This window comes from Scyliorhinus torazame, chromosome 7 (genome assembly GCF_047496885.1).
Source record: "Scyliorhinus torazame isolate Kashiwa2021f chromosome 7, sScyTor2.1, whole genome shotgun sequence".
In the NCBI taxonomy this organism is placed as follows: domain Eukaryota; kingdom Metazoa; phylum Chordata; class Chondrichthyes; order Carcharhiniformes; family Scyliorhinidae; genus Scyliorhinus; species Scyliorhinus torazame.
Window position 1 is genome coordinate 118,696,385 of NC_092713.1, and position 20,555 is coordinate 118,716,939.

At 46.6% G+C, this 20,555-nt stretch overlaps 1 protein-coding gene across 6 annotated transcripts in view; it reads right to left on the reverse strand.

The window, feature by feature from the left end:
• Positions 1-20,555, reverse strand: part of cdc14ab (cell division cycle 14Ab) — a 333,919-nt gene that overhangs the window by 230,177 nt on the left and 83,187 nt on the right. For all 6 annotated transcript variants that reach the window (XM_072511378.1, XM_072511377.1, XM_072511373.1 and 3 more), the window contains one exon: positions 3,348-3,427. In XM_072511378.1, coding sequence (XP_072367479.1) covers positions 3,348-3,427 — 80 coding nt within the window. The remainder of the gene's footprint in view (positions 1-3,347; positions 3,428-20,555) is intronic.

The window sequence follows — 20,555 nt, forward strand, 5'->3', positions numbered from 1 at the left end:
CTTGGCATCATTTTGATGGGTTCATATTCTAAAGCTCCAATATCTTTCCTCTAATTCAACAATCAGAACTGCACGCAATACATATTTCAATCAGCATCGTATCACTATCTTTACAAACTCAACTTCAGTTTCTTACTCTGTAATATCAATGCTCGAACTATAAAATAGAGCTACATTTACCTTTAAAAATGGGTAATCACTTTATCAAATGGTGCAGCTAGGTTTGGTTGGGGGAGTAGAAGGTGGCAGGAAGGGGTTCAAGCTAGGAACTGGGGAGGCCGAGCCAAGAATTGCAAACTTGCTACATTTTAATGAAACTAATGATTTGGTCCAATTATTCAACAAACTTATACTAAAGACTAATTTTATTTGCCACTGTACAAACAAAATAGACCATATTTTCAAACATACGGCACATGCATCAGTGACTATGCAACTGAAAAAGTCAGGATTCAAAATACAGACAGAATAGCTGTGCAAAACAAATCCAGGAAATGGTTCATAAACTATAATAGATGTAAAAACGCCTAGAGAAATTGTCTGACAGAATTAGATGTTAAAAATCACAATCGACGACCATATAGAAATTGATGCTATTCAAGAAAGTGTGGATTACCATTGATTCAATGCCGTAGTCCTGCATAATAGGTTTACAAAGAATTAGATGTTAAAAATCACAATCGACGGCCATATAGAATGTGACGCTATTCAAGGAAGTGTGGATTACCATTGATGCAATGCCTTAGTCCTGTATAATAGTTTTACAAAATGGTAAATGCTAAATGTCTTTTGATTCCATTTCAAATTATAGTTAACATTACAATCCTTCAATATACAGGGAGATAAAAAATACCACAAGTAGCATAAAGCTATCATTCTTAGAACGGTAGGTTTAAATTACTTATTTAATTATGCTAGTGAATCTCTATGATTTTGAAAATATATTGCAAAATTCAGTAATTTGTGGCCAGTAATCAATTTTCTTGTTTATACTAGGATGCGACAGGGTTTAGCCAAGGAAACATTTAACTGGACAATTGTGAAACATGGAAAGAAATGCCAGAAACTCCATGGGTATCAAGAACGCAAGATGCCTTTTTACATCGGGTTGCATTAAATTAGCATGTTTCAACATGCCCATTTCATTTAATTATAAATCACTTCCTGGTCTGACTAAACACAACATTGTTAAGAACATAAATAAACTTGAAAAACTTGGAAACAAGCAAGGCGACTTTTGATGCAAATTTCAGATCACGAACAGGAAACTCAAAGATTAATGGCTTGTGCATCCAGAGATGACAACCTTTTGTTGCCAAGTTCACTTAAGCTATTGATCCAACTCTTTTTATTTTCTTAAATAGTTTACATTACATGAATGTATGGAGGAATTTGATGTAGTGGCATTGTAGAACTCAGTAAACATTCATGCCAAAAAGCTTTGTAAATTGCAAAATGTAACTACAACAGACTATTCCAGTCGGAATATGTGTGTGAGGGAACTGTAACAATTTATAGAGAAAAACCTACAACAGATACAAGACTTGCATGTCTTGCTGCCAGTGACAAAACAGAAACACTTCTGGTTTGTCCACTCAAAAGGTTAAAATCATTTTTGATAAATACCTGCTAAAACATTAACTCATAAATCAATTTACACTTCAAATAACCAAGCATCATAATACCAAGCATAACCACATTCAAAGCGATTGTTTATGACCAAAGTTAATGAGATGGAAATATTAAATTACTTCTTCACAAACCCTGGTTAATTTATCAATAATTTGAGACACATTTATGTATTAACATGTTTGGTGTATACATAAATATCTATGCATTTGGTTGCAAATTACTTTATAGAGTTCCCTGAGGAAATAAAGAGGGATGTAAATGCATACCTGCACTCCATCAATTCTGGTGTCTTGAACATCAATTTTAAACATTCTACCATTGAAAGCCATGTCTTCAGCTGCCAAGATCCCAAGCTCTAAAATTCCATCCCTAAACCCCTCTGGCTCTTTCCGCCCCCCCCCCCTTTAAAGATGTCCCTTAAAACCCAACTCTTTGACCAATACTTCCTTTCGTGGCTCAGTCTAAATTATTTTTGTTTGAGAACACTCCTGCAAAGCATCTTGGGACATTTAACTGTGTCAAAAGCACTACGTAAATACGAACATAGGAATTATGAGCAGAAGGCCACTCGGTTATTTTTGAAGTGATCCCTAGTTCTTCATTCTCCCACAAGAGGAAACATCCTTCTTACATCCACCCTGTCAAAGACTTCCAGGATCTTGTATGTTTCAATCAAGTCGCCTCTTACTCTTCTGAACTCCAGCAGATACAAGTCTCACCTGTCCAATTTTTCCTTATGAGACAGCCTGCCCATTCCAACTATTAGTCCAATAAACCTTCTCTGAACTGTTTCCAATGTATTAGCATCCTTCCTTAAGTGAGGAGACCAATACTGTACACAATACTCCAGATGTATTCTAGATAGGGGCAGCACGGTGGCACAGTCGTTAGCACTGCTGCCTCACCGCGCCAGGGACCCGGGTTCGATTCCGACCTTGGGTGATTGACTGTGTAGAGTTTGTACTTTCGCCCAGTGTCTGCATGGACTTCCTCTGGGTGCTCCAGTATCCTCCCACAGTCCAAAAATGTAGAGATTAGGCGGATTGGTCATGCTAAATTGACCCTCAAGTGTCCAAAGGCTAGGTGGGGTTATGGGGATAAGGCAAGGGAGTGGGCCTAGGTAGGGTGCTCTTAGAGAAGGTCGATACAGACTCGATGGGTTGATTGGCCACCTTCTGCTCTGTATGGATGCGGTGTAGAGTTCAAAACACCTAGTAAAAAGGCAGGAGTCACTCCAAGCAGGAAATTAGCAACGATAGGAAGAAAACCATTTGAACCATTCTTATTCTTTAATCTCAATGAAACAATGTTTCACCTTCCCTTCTAGGCTCAGCCATTGTATGGTCTTGCGACGGCATTGGGGTTGGGGTGAAAGAAGAGTGAAATAAATAGCACTGTCAATCTTTTAAAAATGCAGTCAGAGGGCGGCATGTGGCACAGTGGTTAGCACTGGGACTGCAGCGCTGAGGATCCGGGTTCAAATCCCGGCCCTGGGTCACTGTCCGTGTGGAGTTTACACGTTCTCCCCATGTCTACATGGGTTTCACCCCTACAACCCAAAGATGTGCAGGTTAGGTTGATTGGCCACGCTAAATTGCCCCTTAATTGGGAAAAAAAGTAATTGGATACTCTAAATTTGGAAATAAAAAACAAACAATGCAGTCAGAAAGTAAGACCATGAAAAAACTATTTGTAAAACAACATGGCACTCATACCTGAATGGCAGATAAGGAGGGTTCTTTCCTGCGACAAGAGATCTGTAGGCCTCTTCCGGTGTTTTTTGAAGGTAAATGACCTTGTTAAAAGAAAGAATAAGTCTGATTTACAATTATCTATTGGTCCATGGAATTATTGCACATACAGACATCGATTTACAAATTTGCATTAACCGGTGTGTTGTCAGTATTAAAATATCAAAAACTTAGGGTTATATGCCCTCAACAGGTCAGAACATTTGCATATGGTGTTATAGATCAGCATATTCAAATAAAAATTGGATTCATACGGTTTCTATTACCATTTTACTCCTCTCTTCTATGTGGTTTCCAAGCACAGATACTTCAGACTTGTGTTCCTGCAAAAATAACCCTTGCCGTTTTCACTGAGGGTCAATAACCCAATAAACTTTAGCCCAGCTACAAGTGCAGCCTATCAAATTACCAATAGGCCTGGTATTTACAGCCATCATGACACTGAAATGGTCACGTGTTCACCATCATAACAGTGTAAAACTAAAGCAGCTTCCTTTGTCAGCACACAAGCCTAATTAAATGCAGATATCCATAAGCTGTTGTCAGAGACAACTTGCTCCTCCAAGAGTGTGCTGTTGCAGTCTTCACAGAAGCAATCAACACAGAATCGTTTGTTGTGAACTCTTACGTACCAACCGAGTTTCCAAATGGCATAACCAATTGGATTGATTTGTCACATGTACCGAGGTACAGTGAAAAGTATTTTTCTGCGAGCAGCTCAACAGATCATTAAATACATGGAAAGGAAATAAAAGAAAATACATAATAGGGCAACACAACATATACAATGTAACTACATAAGCACTGGCATCGGATGAAGCATACAGGGTGTAGTGTTAATGAGGTCAGTCCTTAAGAGGGTCATTTAGGAGTCTGGTGACAGTGGGGAAGAAGCTGTTTTTGAGTCTGTTTGTGTGTGTTCTCAGACTTCTGTATCTCCTGCCCGATGGAAGAAGTTGGAAGAGTGAGTAAGCCGGGTGGGAGGGATCTTTGATTATGCTGCCTGCTTTCCCCAGGCAGCGGGAGTTGTAGATGGAGTCAATGGATGGGAGGCAGGTTCGTGTGATGGACTGGGCAGTGTTCACGACTCTCAAGTTTCTTGCGGTCCTGGGCCGAGCAGTTGCCATACCAGGCTGTGATGCAGCCCGATAGGATGCTTTCTATGGTGCATCTGTAAAAGTTGATAAGGGTTAATGTGGACATGCCGAATTTCCTTAGTTTCCTGTGAAAGTATAGGCGCTGTTGTGCTTTCTTGGTCGTAGCGTCGACATGGGTGGACTAGGACAGATTTTGGGAGATGTGCACCCCTAGGAATTTGAAACTGCTAACCATCTTATCCATAAGGATAAGAGTGGTCCTAGGATGAATGTGCTAAATTAAGTATAAGAGTGGTCCTAGGATGAATGTGCTAAATTGGGGGAAGGCTAATTATAACAATATTAGGCGGGAACTGAAGAACATAGATTGGGGGCGGATGTTTGAGGGCAAATCAACATCTGACATGTGGGAGGCTTTCAAGTGTCAGTTGAAAGGAATTCAGGACCGACATGTTCCTGTGAGGAAGAAGGATAAATACGGCAATTTTCGGGAACCTTGGATAACGAGAGATATTGTAGGCCTCGTCAAAAAGAAAAAGGAGGCATTTGTCAGGGCTAAAAGGCTGGGGACAGACGAAGCCTGTGTGGAATATAAGGAAAGTAAGAAGGAACTTAAGCAAGGAGTCAGGGGGGCTAGAAGGGGTCACGAAAAGTCATTGGCAAATAGGGTTGAGGAAAATCCCAAGGCTTTTTACACGTACATAAAAAGCAAAGAGGGCAGCCAGGGAAAGGGTTGGCCCACTGAAGGATAGGCAAGGGAATCTATGTGTGGAGCCAGAGGAAATGGGCGAGGTACTAAATGAATACTTTGCATCAGTATTCACCAAAGAGAAGAAATTGGTAATGTTCAGTCTGGAGAAGGGTGTGTAGATAGCCTGGGTGACATTGAGATCCAAAAAGACGAGGTGTTGGGTGTCTTAAAAAATATTACGGTAGATAAGTCCCCAGGGTCTGATGGGATCTACCCCAGAATACTGAAGGAGGCTGGAGAGGAAATTGCTGAGGCCTTGACAGAAATCTTTGGATCCTCACTGTCTTCAGGTGATGTCCCGGAGGACTGGAGAATAGCCAATGTTGTTCCTCTGTTTAAGAAGGGTAGCAAGGATAATCCAGGGAACTACAGGCCGGTGAGCCTTACTTCAGTGGTAGGGAAATTACTGGAGAGAATTCTTCGAGACAGGATCTACTCCCATTCGGAAGCAAATGGACGTATTAGTGAGAAGCAGCATGGTTTTATGAAGGGGAGGTCGTGTCTCATTAACTCGATAGAGTTTTTCGAGGAGGTCACTAAGATGATTGATGCAGGTAGGGCAGTGGATGTTGTCTATATGGATTTTAGTAAGGCCTTTGACAAGGTCCCTCATGGTAGACTAGTACAAAAGGTGAAGTCACATGGGATCAGGGGTGAGCTGGCAAGGTGGATACAGAACTGGCTAGGTCATAGAAGGCAGAGAGTAGCAATGGAAGGTTGCTTTTCTAATTGGAGGGCTGTGACCAGTGGTGTTCCACAGGGATCAGTGCTGGGACCTTTGCTCTTTGTAGTATATATAAATGATTTGGAGGAAAATGTAACTGGTCTGATTAGTAAGTTTGCAAACGACACAAAGGTGGTGGAATTCCGGATAGCGATGAGGACTGTCAGAGGATACAGCAGGATTTAGATTGTTTGGAGACTTGGGCGGAGAGATGGCAGATGGAGTTTAATCCGGACAAATGTGAGGTAATGCATTTTGGAAGGTCTAATGCAGGTAGGGAATATACAGTGAATGGTAGAACCCTCAAGAGTATTGACAGTCAGAGAGATCTAGGTGTACAGGTCCACAGGTCACTGAAAGGGGCAACACAGGTGGAGAAGGTATACGGCATGCTTGCCTTCATTGGCCAGGGCACTGAGTATAAGAATTGGCAAGTCATGTTGCAGCTGTATAGAACCTTGGTTAGGCCACACTTGGGAGTATAGTGTTCAATTCTGGTCGCCACACTACCAGAACGATGTGGAGGCTTTAGAGAGGGTGCAGAAGAGATTTACCAGAATGTTGCCTGGTATGGAGGGCATTAGCTATGAGGAGCGGTTGAATAAACTCAGTTTGTTCTCACTGGAACGAAGGAGGTTGAGGGGCGACCTGATAGAGGTCTACAAAATTATGAGGGGCATAGACAGAGTGGATAGTCAGAGGCTTTTCCCCGGGGTAGAGGGGTCAATTACTAGGGGGCATAGATTTAAGGTGAGAGGGGCAAGGTTTAGAGTAGATGTACGAGGCAAGTTTTTTACGCAGAGGATAGTGGGTGCCTGGAGCTCGCTACCGGAGGTGGTGGAAGCAGGGACGATAATGACATTGAAGGGGCATCGTGACAAATACATGAATAGGATGGGAATAGAGGGATACGGACCCAGGAAGTGTAGAAGATTGTAATTTAGTCGGGCAGCATGGTCGGCACGGGCTTGGAGGGCCGAAGGGCCTGTTCCTGTGCTGTACATTTCTTTGTTCTTTGTTACCTCCACCTCGGCCCCGTTGATGCTGACAGGGGTGTGGACAGTACTTTGCTTTCTGAAGTCAATGACCAGCTCTTTAGTTTTGCTGGCATTAAGGGAGAGATTGTTGTCGCTACACCACTCCACTAGGTTCTCTATCTCCCGCCTGTATTCTGACTCGTCGTTATTCGAGATCTGGCCCACTATGATCGTATAGTCAGCAAACTTGTAGATGGAGTTGGAACCAAATTTTGCCACGCAGTCGTGTGTGTACAGTGTAGCCACCTAAATTGACCAACTCCCGATTTAAAATGGCGAACGGCAAAGGCTGATGGGAAGGTCAGCCAACATAGACAGAAGCCAGCAGCTGCAGGTTTGCTGTGTATTTACCTCTGCAAAGGCCAGACAACATCGATACCAGCAACCATCAGCATAACAATGTAGCAGCCATCTGCATACTGATGAGCAATCCCCGGGAACAATAAGTAACATTTTGGACACACAAAGCAAAGCCACACTCCTCGGCGCCAGCAGGAGCCAACACAAAAGAGGTGAACGAGCACCTCAAGACCGCCCATCGATCAGGGAACCGCTCCAGTATTGGAGAAATCGAACCAAGCGATTGGGACAAAGTCCAATCACTTGGGACCAGGTACAGAGTGCGCCCCGAAAGGCGGGAAGCCCCTGGGGACTATAAGAGTTAAGCCCCAAGTTCAAATCGCTCTCTTCAGCCCTCTTCACCTCTTCGTCCTGCCCGGGTCACCCAGCAACACAAACCAACATTGACCGTGACCGGTGCAGTGACCACCGAACAAAGTAAGTCTTAATTCAACGCTCGCTACAAGGTAGGCGCTCCTAGCTACCAATCCGTACAAACTTCGAATCCCGCAGACTCAGAACCCGAACGAAAGGCCTGGTAGGCCAGTCCGAAGTTAAGTATAGGCCTGTTAGTTGTAGAAGTAACTTAGACGTAGAATTTGTGCATGAGTAGCGATTACTGTGTATAATAAATGTGCTTTGATTTGAATCTTACTAATCGATGTATTGGGTTATTGATCATTACTCGGACTTGAACCTCATGGCGGTATCATAGATACCTGGCGACTCGAGAGCAAAAGTAATAAAACAGAGCAATTGGACCAACGGAAAGTTAGCAACAACAGGGAGTAGAGTAGGGGGCTAAGTACGCAGCCTTGCGGGGCCCCGGTGTTGAGGACTATTGTGGAGGTGGTGTTGTTGTTCATTCTTACTGATTGTGGTCTGTTGGTCAGAAAATCGAGGATCCAGTTGCAGAGTGGGGAGCCAAGTCCTAGGTTTTGGAGCTTTGATATGAGCTTGGCTGGGATTATGTTGGTGAAGGCAGAGCTGCAGTCAATAAATAGGAGTCTGATGTAGGAGTCCTTGTTTTCGAGATGCTCCAGGGATGAGTGTAGGGCCAGGGAAATGGCGTCTGATGTGGACCGGTTGCAGCAGTATGCGAATTGCAGTGGATCAAGGCGTTCTGGGAGCATGGAGGTGATACGCTTCATGATCAACCTCTCGAAGCACTTCATTACGACTGAAGTCAGGGCCACTGGTCGGTAGTCATTGAGGCACGTTGCCTGGTTCTTCTTTGGTACCGGTATGGTGGTGGTCTTCTTGAAGCAGGTGGGGACCTCGGAGTGGAGTAGGGACAGGTTAAAGATGTCCATGAATACCTCTGCCAGCTGGTCCGCGCAGGCTCTGAGTGCACGACCAGGGATCCCGTCCGGGCCCGTCGCTTTCCGAGGGTTCACTTTCAGGAAGGCCGATCTGACTTCGGAAGCCGTGATGGTGGGTATGGATGAATTATGGGCTGCTGGGGCACTCGACAGCGGATTGTTGGCTACCTGCTCGAACCGAGCATAGACTGCATTGAGTTCATCGGGGAGGGGTGCGCTGCTGCCAGAGATACTGTTCGATTTCGTTTTGTAGCCCGTTATGTTGTTTAGTCCTTGCCACAACCGCCAAGAGCCTGTCTGTGACTCTAGCTTGGTTTGATATTCTCTCTTGGCATCTCGGATGGCTTTGCGGAGGTCGTACCTGGATTTCTTGTGTAAGGTCAGGATCGTCTGTCTTGAACGCCTCAGATCTGTCCTTCAGTAGGGAGTCAATCTCGCGATTGAGCCATAGTTTCCGGTTGGGTAACGTACGTACTGCTTTCTTTGGCACGCAGTCGTCCACACATTTGCTGATGAAGTCTGTGACGGTGGTGGCATACTCATTTAAGTTGGTCGGAGTTCTTAAATATGGACCAGTCCACTGTCTCTAAGCAGTCACATAGAGCTCTTCTGTCTCCTCGGACCAGCACTGCACAACCTTCTTAGCTGGATTCTCCCGCTTGAGTTTCTGGTTGTATGCCGGGAGAAGTAGCACCGTCTTATGGTCTGATTTCCCAAAGTGCGGTCGGGGGATGGAACGGTAGGCGCCCTTGATTTTTGAGTAGCAGTGGTCATGAGTGTTGTCACCCCTGGTGGGACAGGAGATGTGCTGGTGGAAGTTTGGCAGTACACTCTTGAGGTTAGCCTTGTTGAAGTCTCCGGCCACGATGAACAAGGCGTCCGGGTGTTCTGTTTCGTAGTTGTTTATAACTGTGTATAGTTCGTCCAGCACCTTCCTCATTTCTGCCTGGGGTGGGATGTAGGCCGCTGTGATAATGGCTGAAGTGAACTCACATGGAAGATAGTCTTACCAATCTTCCAATCACTACTGTAATCTTCCAATTACTACTGAATATTAAAAATTGGCATCATAAAAGGAAAATATTTGCCATAGACTCCAGGTAGGTATAGCTTTCTCTGGGGTCAGAAGTGAGCACCAGTTGTTCCAGAAAGTCAGGCGTTTCATTGAAATTAAACAGACGAAAACTTCCCCTGCTCTTTTGGGCTGCTAATAAGACTACAACAGTTGAGAAATTAAGAGTTCACAACACAGTGACATAGCATTTTGCCCAACTGATGATCTATGCTGGTGTTTATGCTCCACATAAACAAAATAGAATATGAAAAACTCCAAGACAAATTCATAAAAGGCTCAAACACAGCTCTTCCCACAAACACAAATTGAATAGGTATCACACAGTTAGGGGTTTATTACATAGGAACATTTAGCACTTTATTCTCGATTGCTAAGTGAATAGATCACTTGTTTTAGGTCACAAATAATACTTCTTGTGAGGTAGTTCAATTAAACTAGTGTTAAGGCATCACATAGCGTGTAGGTCCAGTCAGTTCTTTTGAAGCCACATAAACTGCTACACATACTTTAGACCAAGTTTCCTGCATCCTATTCATCACCAGTCAAAACATTTATCCATAAAATGTCAACAAGACCGCTACCTTTGCAGTTCTTAGATTATTCCCACACCCTTAATACACATGGAAATTGCGACAAATTTGCAATACTTTCTCCAAATAGAGAAAGTATTTAGAGAAACAGGCGCCAGAATGTGGCGACTAGGGGCTTTTCACAGTAACTTCATACTTGTGACAATAAAAGGTTATTATAATTTATTATTATTAACTTTTGTTATTCAAACTCTTCAGTGTACTACTTCAAGAGCAATTGCCAAATGCTTTCTATCTCCATGGGGGGGGGGGGGGGGCTGCACCAGAAAATGGGTGAATGTTCATTATTTTAACATTGAATGACAAGTTGCATCGATTGAATTAAATAAAAGGACTCATAAGCTGCATGTTGAACTACTGTGAAATAAGGCAGTTTAACAATTCATCAGCCTGTTCTGACCAAAGGCTTCTTGTCTGACCATAGGCTTTACCAGTCTATTGCTGAATGGGGTCAAATACAGAATGTTTGGTTTACATCCCGAGTGTGTCACCACACAAGTAAATATTAGACTGTAGGTTCACTCCTATAGGTAAAGGTGGGGACTATTTTTTTAGAAAATATTTTATTGAGGCATTTATAGTTTTAACATATCAACATTCTAAATAGCAGAGCGGTCCGACATACGCAAAAACCCCACAGTAACATACCCAACTTCCCCCTGCCCTACCTCCTAGCTACCCATATGTTAGATTCCCTGCCCTTATTCTCCACTTCCATGCCTCCCCTTCTCTCCCCCCCAACCACGCCCACCCCCCGTTCTGCTGACGGTCAGTTTTCCTTAAAGAAGTCGATGAACGGCTGCCACCTCCGAGCGAACCCCTTAAAGCGAACTTAATCTGCTCTAGTCTGAGAAACACTGCCATGTCACTGACCCACACCCCCAACTTTGGAGGCTCCGAGTCCCTCCATCCCAGCAAAATCCGTCTCAGGGCCACCACAGAGGCAAAGGCCAAAACGTCGGCCTCTCTCCCCCCTGGGCTCCCGGATCTTCCGACACTCCAAATATTGCCACCTCTGGACTTGGAGTCACCCTCCCTCCTTCCAGGGCCTCTGACATGACATTTGAGAATCCCAGCCAAAATCCTCTCAGCTTCGGACGTGACCAGAACATATGCACATGATTTGCCTGACTTCCCCCGCACCTCCCACACCTGTCCACAACCTCCTCAAAAAACCTACTCATCCGGGCCACAGTCATACAAGTCCTGTGGACCACCTTGAACTCAATCAGGCTGAGCCTGGCACACGACGAGGATGCACTGACTCTTTTCAGGGCCTTCTCCCATAGCCCGACTTCCAACTCCCACTTCCTCATCACCCCCTCGATTGGGACCCCTTCTCATTCCATTAATTTCTTGTATATTTCCAAAAACTTCCCCTCCCCAACCCCTGTTTTTGACATCACCTTATCCTGTAGTCCCCTTAGTGGGAGGCAAGGGAAGCTTGGAACCTGCCTCCGGACAAAGTCCCGTACCTGCAGGTACCAAATTCCGTTCCCACCCGGGAACTCAAACTCCTCCTCTAGCTCCTCCAGGCTCGGGAACCCCTCCTCAATGAAGAGATCCCCAAATCTCTCCATCCCTGCCACCTCCTAAATCCCCCATCCAGTCCCCCCGGAGCAAACCGGTGATTGAAACAGATCGGTGACCACACCGATGCCCCCTCCAGTCTCATATGCTGCCTCCATTGCCCCCACACTCTCAGGGCTGCCACTACCACTGGACTTGTGGAGTACCGAGCCGGCGTGAACGGCTGAGATGCCGTTAACAGAGCCTCCAGACTCGTGCCCTTACAAGATGCCGCTTCTACCCGCTCCCACACAGACCCCTCCCCCACTACCCACTTCCTAACCATCAAAATTGTTGCTATATTTACTTACTATAAATATGGCAGTCAATAAGGTTGCCCCTCTTTGATCTAGATATTGATATTATATTGCTTTCAGAGTCGCCAGGTATCAAATGATACCACCACAAGGTTCAACCGGATATCGATCAAAGAGCCAAACAACCAGTTAGTTAGTTCAAGTTCAATCATACTTTATTTACACCCAAGATTAACTTATACATGCAACATAAACACTAAGAGCTAAACTACACCTAACAACTATGACAACCTGTACTTAACTTCAGGCACGCGGCTTAGGTCAGGGGAACAGTGGCCTTTGTTCGAATCTGGATCTGCTGGGTCTGGAGAAGTAACTGCAGTTCAGCTAGGCTCATCCGTCTGGTAGCGAGCGTTGAACTTGGACTTGCTTCTGGTCGTGGTGCTGCAGTTGGAGATGGGATGTTGCCGAAGCGCCAGGTCCAAAGGAGATCGAACACATGGCATTGTCTCTCATTATCCTTGGGGGGTTTCGCGCTCTTTTGGGTGGACCTTAGGTTTGCACCCAATTAATTGGGCAGTTCTCGATCACTGCCTTCGATCTGAGCCAATAAAGGGGCTGGTGCCTTGATGGCTGGGCACGTCCGAGGCGGTCATTGACCTTGCTGTTTATGCTTCCTGAGTAAAGGGAGTGGCGACGATGTGTCTGGAATTGTATCGTATACCTGAGTATCAGTCCTTTGTCTTACGGAGATGGGTCATTAAAATGCTAATCGGTTGGGGGTTTCGTTGCTGTCTGGATTCTCTGCTCACGAATATACATTCAGGCTCTGTGCCCGCCTGAATCTTACATTGTCCATATTTCCCTTTAGGCTTTGCGAACGTCCATGTTTCTTGTTATAAGTGGCCATCCCAGATGGCTACAAAATATTAGCCGCCCAGTAGTAATTAATAAAGTTCGGAAGGGCCAAGCCTCCCTCCCCAAGCCCCCGCTCAAGGACCTTCTATGGGCAGCACGGATGCGCAGCGGGTTAGCCCTGCTGCCTCACGGCGCCAAGGTCCCAGGTTCGATCCCGGCTCTGGGTCACTGTCCGTGTGGAGTTTGCACATTCTCCCAGTATTTGCGTGGGTTTTGCCCCACAACCCAAAGATGCACAGAGTAGGTGGATTGGCCACACTAAATTGCCCCTCAATTGGAAAAACTTAATTGGGTACTCTAAAAAAATTTTTAAAGAGAAAAAAAGGACCTTCTTCACCCTCGGGGCTTTCCCAGCCCGTTTAAAACCCAAGATCATAGTGTTCATTTTCCTAAAAAATGCCTTGGGGATAAAGATTGAGAGACACTAAACCACAAACAGCAATCTCGGGAGGACTGGCATTTTCATAGTCTGTGCCCTCCCCCCCCCTCCCCAATGACAGCGGGGGCCCGTCCCACCTGCGAAAGTCCCCTTTCATCTGCTCAATCATCCTGCCCAAATTTAGTTTATGAAGCTGACCCCAGTCCCTTGCTACCCGAATCCCCAGATACCTAAAACTCCTTCCCACCACTTTTAAAGGCATCTCCCTCAGTCTCCTCTCATGCCCCTTTGCTTGGATCGCGAAGACCTCGCTCTTGCGCATGTTTAGTTTGTACCCTGAGAACCGGCCAAATTCCTCCAGTATTCCCATAATTCCTGCAATCCCCCCAACGGGTCTGTTATATACAGGAGCAAATTGTCCGCATAGAGTGAGACCATATGCTCCATCCCCCTCTCACTATCCCCTGCCAAACGTTCAATGCCCTCAGCGCCATTGCCAAAGGCAAACAGTAGTGGGGAGAGTGTGCACCCCTGCCTTGTCCCCCTGCACAGACTAAAATACTCTGGCCGGACCCGGTTGGTCCTTACATTTGCCACCCGTTCCTGATTTAGCAACTGGACCCAATCCACGAATCCCTCCCCGCTTCCCAGGACTTCCCACACTCCACCCGATCAAAGGCCTTCTCTGCATCCATGGCCACCACCACCTCGACCTCGCCCCCCTCCGCAGGCTCCATTATCACATTTAGGAGCCGTCTGATATTGGACGTCAGGTGTCGTCCCTTCACAAATCCCATCTGGTCCTCCCCTATTACCTCCAGGACACAATCCTCTATGCGCATGACCAAGATCTTTGCCAACAATTTAGCATCCACATTCAACAGGGAGATCGGTCTATACGACCCACAACTCTCCGGATCCTTATCCCGCTTCAAAATAAGGAAGATCGATGCCTGCGATAACATTGGGAGGAGCACTCCCAGCTCCTTGGACTCATTAAAAGCTTTTACCAGGAGCGGCCCTAGCAACCCAGAAAACCTTTTATAGAACTCAACCGGGTATCCATCAGGTCCCAGGGCCTTACCCGATTGCATCGCCCCCAACCAGTCCAAAACCTCTCCAAGCCCAATTGGGGCTCCCAAACCCTCTACCAACTCATCTATCCTCCGGAACTCTAGCCCCCAAGGAATCGCTTCATACCCTCCTCCCCAGCTGGGGGTTCCGATTTATACAATCTACTGTAAAACTCCAGAAACACATCACTCACCCTCGTCAGATCAAAAACCAACTCCCCCCTGTATCTTTTACTTTCCCAATCTCTCTCGCCGCCTCCCGTTTCCTCAGCTGGTGCGCCAACATACTGCTGGCTTTTTAACCATATTCACACACCGCCCCCTTCACCCTCCTCAGCCGTACCTCCGCCTTACCTGCGGACAGGAGCCCAAATTTCAGCTGCAGTCTCTGACACTCCATCAGAAGCCCATCATCCGGACTCCGCATACCTCCTGTCCACCTGTAAAATTCCGCCAGCCTGTCCAACTCCATCCGCTCAGTCTTCTCCTTATGTGCCCGAACTGAGAGTTCCCCCTTAATACCGCCTTCAGTGCCTCCCACATCACCCCCGCTGAAACCTAACCCGTGTCATCGATCTTTATATAATCCCCGAATGGCCTCCCCCGCCCGCTCGCACACCTCCTCCTCCGCTAACAGCCCCACATTGTACCTCCATTGCAGCCGCTGGGCCTTTCCTTTGTTGACTTGCAGGTTTACCCAATGCAGAGCGTGGTCGGACACCACAATTGCTGAATATTCAGTATCCACTACCTCAGCCAGCAGTGTTTTGTCCAACACAAAGAAGTCTAACTGGGAATATACCTTGTGTACATGGGAGTAGAATGAGAACCCCCTCCCCAATTAAACCCCCACAGCGCCTTTGCCATAGCTGATTCAAGTCCTTCCCAGACCTGGAACTTGACTGATCCAGCCTCGGATCCAGGACCGTATTGAAATCTCCCCCCATCATCAGTCGATATGACGGAGGTGGGAACTATTTATCAAAGCAACCAACAAGGAGCTCAAATAGTGCGTATAGCAGGCATGAATTTAGTTATATTCCTGTATGCTAAAACCTGTCCTTTTAAACGTGCAATGAAGTGAAAAAACGTGAGGCTTTGAGAAATTGCAAAATCAACACGAGAAAATGAAGGGAGCATGAGAATTTATGGAAATAATGTCATTGCAGTGTACTTGCTGACCTTGTTCAGTGTAGTAATGGACCATAACATATGAGCAAAACAACAGGCAATAAACAAGAAAAAACTGGTGCATGTCAAGATATGTTAATGATAGGCCAAGAAGCTCGTAGTATAAATGCTTCTCATAAGTTCCATGAATTGAAAAAACTTGGCAAAAAAGGAACAGAATGTAATGCAACATCAGTTTTTGAAAATAGGTTACATCCTGGACAGAAAGACAAAAAAGACACAAATTAAAAATAGATACTAATCTGACGTTTCTACCTAGAAACGGTGAATTCGCTTGTATAATTGGGCAGTAGGTTGTTTGAGTTTTAAATACACAAATATGATATATAGATTATATATCTTAGGGGTCGGTTTACTCAGTTGGCTGGTTCGTGATGCAAAGCAACACAAACAGTGCGGGTTCAATTCCAATACTGGCTGAGGTTATTCATGAAGGCCCTGCTTTCTCAACCTTGCACCTCGCCCGAGGTGTGGTGGCCCTCAGGCTAAATCACCACCAGTCAGCTCTCAAAGAGAAGAGCAGCCTATGGTCCTTTATGGTTATAAAAATGGTATACAGTATGGAGAACAGAGTTCAAAACAGATAAGCAGTGAATGGGTGCTTTTGAAAATGGCCAGAGCAATCAATATTCAAGTAACAAGGAGAAGCTTTTATGTATAGAGTACTTTGTGATGTGGCAAGACCGTAGACAGCACACATATGCAATTTGACTAAGACCTAGGAGTTTGCATGATTAACTCTCAGCTGGGGACAAAACCACATGAAAGGCCATTCATGAGACGTCATTCACAAACGTATCCAGAGTTACAAATAAAACAATGCTCAGGTTACTAGGCACTATTTGAAAGTTCAGCGCATGGGTAATGCCACTCCCTGCACCATGAAAGCAACATTGTTAGGAGACTTAAACCAAAATCAGAAATATACAGTGAAATACTCAAGTGAACTGAAAGAGCACTGGGTTGCCATGGACTAACAATTAATGAAGGAACAGCAGGTTTCAGTTACAGAGCCACTGCAGCTAAAGAATAAAATTAAATACTACCCAAAGACAAACACTGAGGGAGAATTTTCACTACTGTTGGATGTAGCAGTTTTCAGGAGATTTCCATGCCCATGTTTCAACGGATACCAAACCTGCCATCCTTACCTGGCCTGGCCTACAGATGACTCCAGACCTAAAACAATGTAACTCCATGTGATAGAACCCCTTGCCTAGGTGAGTACATCTCCAACACTCTAGAAGCTTGTCACCATCCAGGGCAAAGCAGCCAGCTTGATTGGCACTCCTGCCACAAACATTTACTCCTTCCAGCACCGCCGAACAGTGGCAGCAGTGCGCATCATCTACAAGATGCACCGCAGGAACACACCAAATTTCCTTAGGCAGCACCTTGCAAACCTATGACCACTACCATCTAAAGGACAAGGTCAGCAGACACATGGGAACGACACCACCTGATTGATCCCCTCCAAGTCACTTACCATCCTAACTTGGAAATATATCAACATTCCAAGTCACTTACCATCCTAACTTGGAAATATATCAACATTCCTACATGTCGCTGGGTCAAAATCCTGGGACCCACTCTCTAACAGCTCTGTGAGTGTTCAAGGCGGCAGCTCAGCATCACCTTCAAGGACAAATTAGGGATGGACAATGAATGCTGGCTTAGCCGGTGACGCCCACACCCCATAAAATTTTTATTTTTAATTTTTATAAAAGGTTGCAAAGAAAACCAAATGGATTCAAAGTAAATGGAACTGTGCCAGAGTGCAATTTGAGATCAGACCCTGTAGTGCTTCAACTGCTTCACTCATGTCTGACAGGAGTATAACTGTCCTGTGTCGTGTTGGGTGTTCTGGTTTACAAACAAGCCAACAATGCTGGAAGTGGTGTAACACTATTTTATTAACTGTTCAACTATGCTAGCATACTGTAAACGTGGGTATAAGCAATACCAGCTTAACTGTGGACACTCTCCTATCACTAGCTATGGTGAGGCACTCAGCACATGGTGAATGTCTGTGATGCAGGCTGTGAGCTCTGTGCTCTGAGCTGGCTGCTGCTAGAATGAGCGGGAACTCTCCTGTCCCCTGTCTTTATAGTGCTTGTGCTCTCACTGGTGATTGGCAGCGGTGTTATGTACGCTGGTTGGTCCTACTGCATGTCCATCAGTATGTGTATGCGATTGCACCATAATGTACTGATGTATATTATGACATCCCTCTTTTTTACAAAGAACATGTGCCTATGTGAGAATAAATAACGTGTAATGAGTGTATCTGAACACGTGTGTGTAGTATTTACATAACTATGTACATGAGGCTAGTCTATATACACGGGAAGGTGCCTGGTGCAGAGAAAAGAAAAACAAGATGTTACACCAACAACAAAACTAATAACGAATGCTATAAACAAACTAGTGAAATGCTGAAACAGGATGAAAGAACAAAGCATTGAGTGCAACATTATAAGGCTCATAAATCAAGTCTCTGAGGTGGGCGACGAATTTGGGTTGACCGCCTCAAGGGTGGGTCAGGAGCCACCGGCTGAGGATCGGGCCAGGCCACAGCCAAGTGAGGAGGATGCAGAGTATCCTGAAGCTCTACAAAGTCCAGGTCGGGGACAACAGGAGGGCGTGGCACCGGTGGAGGATCGCGTAGCGAGCATGGAACCAGATGAAGGGCACGCTGATTGCGGCGGCGAATGGAGCCATCAGGCAGACAAACCAGGAATGACTGGGGAGCCACCAGCCGAATAACCGCAGCAGTCGCAGACCAGCCACCCTCCGGAAGATGGATTCGGACGTTGTCACCTGGCGCCAGAGCAGGAAGGTCAGTCGCTCGAGCGTCATGCGCCACCTTGTGCTGTGCGCGAGACTGTTGCATCCGCAGAAGGACCGGGGCATGGTCGAGGTCTGGGACGTGAATGGACGGTACAGTGGTCCTGAGGGTGCGACCCATCAGCAGCTGGGCTGGTGACAGGCCCGTGGACAGTGGAGCCCAGCGATAGGCCAGCAAGGCGAGGCAGAAGTCGGATCCTGCATCAGCAGCCTTGCAGAGGAGCCTCTTTACGATGTGGACGCCCTTTTCTGCTTTGCCATTTGACTGGGGGGTGCAGGGGACTGGACGTCACGCGTACAAAGTTGTACCTGCTGGCGAAGTTAGACCATTCCTGGCTCACGAAGCAGAGGCCATTGTCCGACCTCACAGTGAGTGGGATGCCGTGACGAGCAACGGTCTCTTTGCAGGCACGGATAACAGCCGATGACGAGATGTCGTGCAGGCGTACAACCTCGGGATAGCTGGAAAAATAATCAACTATGAGAACATAGTCCCTACCGAGCGCATGGAAGAGGTCCATGCCTACCTTAGACCAAGCGGACGTGACCAACTCATGGGGCTGAAGGGTCTCCCGTGGTTGGGCCGGCTGGAACCGCTGACAGGTGGGGCAATTGAGCACAGTGTTGGCAATGTCCTCATTTATGCCAGGCCAGTAGACAGCCTCTCGGGCCCTCCGTCGGCACTTCTCTACGCCGAGATGGCCCTCGTGCAGCTGCTCTAAAACCAGGTGATGCATGCTGTGTGGGATCACGATGCGGTCCAGCTTCAGGAGGACACTATCAACGACTGCCAGATCGTCTCGAATATTATAGAACTGCGGGCATTGTCCCTTGAGCCATCCGTCAGTCATGTGGCGCATCACACGTTGTAGCAGGGGGTCAGCCGCAGTCTCACGGCGAATGTGGGTTAGGCGTTCATCCGTGGCCGGCAGATTGGCGGCTGTGAAGGCCACATGGGCGTCGACTTGGCAAACGAGCCCCTCTGGGTCGGAAGGAGTGGTGACAGCCCTGGACAGAGTGTCGGCTATTATCAGGTCCTTACCCGGTGTGTACACGAGCTGGAAATCGTATCTCTGGAGCTTGAGCAGAATGCATTGTAGGCGAGGGGTCATGCCATTGAGGTCTTTTTGGATGATGCCGACCAGCGTGTGATGGTCGGTCTCCACAGTGAACTGGGGAAGGCCATACACGTAGTCATGGAACCTGTCGACACCAGTCAACAGGCCTAGGCACTCCTTCTCGATTTGCGCATAGCGCTGCTCTGTGGGGGTCATGGCCCGTGACGCATAGGCACCAGGGGCCCATGACGAGGCGTCATCTCGTTGCAGGAGCACGGCCCCTATGCCAGATTGGCTAGCGTCCGTTGATATTTTTGTCTCCCTTGCAGGATCGAAAAACGCCAATACCGGGATGGGGGTCAGCTTGACCTTGAGCTCCTCCCATTCACGCTGGTGGGCAGGAAGCCACTGGAAGTCCGTTGTCTTCCTAACTAGGTTGCGGAGAGGCATGGTGTGGGAAGCAAGGTTAGGGATGAACTTTCCGAGGAAGTTGACCATTCCCAAGAACCGGAGCACCGCCTTCTTATCCGCCGGCTTCTGCATGGCCGTGATGGCTGCCACCTTGTCCGCATCCGGCCGCACACCCAACCGGGAGATGTGGTCTCCTAAAAACATGAGTTCGGTCTGGCCGAAAGAACATTTGGCTCTGTTGAGGCGCAGGCCTTGGTCCCGTATTCGCTTAAAAACGCGTTGGAGGTGACTGATATGCTCATGCGGGGTGGTGGACCAGATGATGATGTCGTCCACATAGACGCGCAAACCCTCGATGCCCTCCATCATCTGCTCCATGATGCGGTGGAACACTTCAGATGCTGATATGATTCCAAATGGCATTCTATTGTAGCAGTACCTGCCAAATGGGGTGTTGAAAGTACACAGCTTTCTGCTGGACAATTGAATCTGCCAGAAGCCCTTTGATGCATCCAGCTTGGTCCAATTGAATCT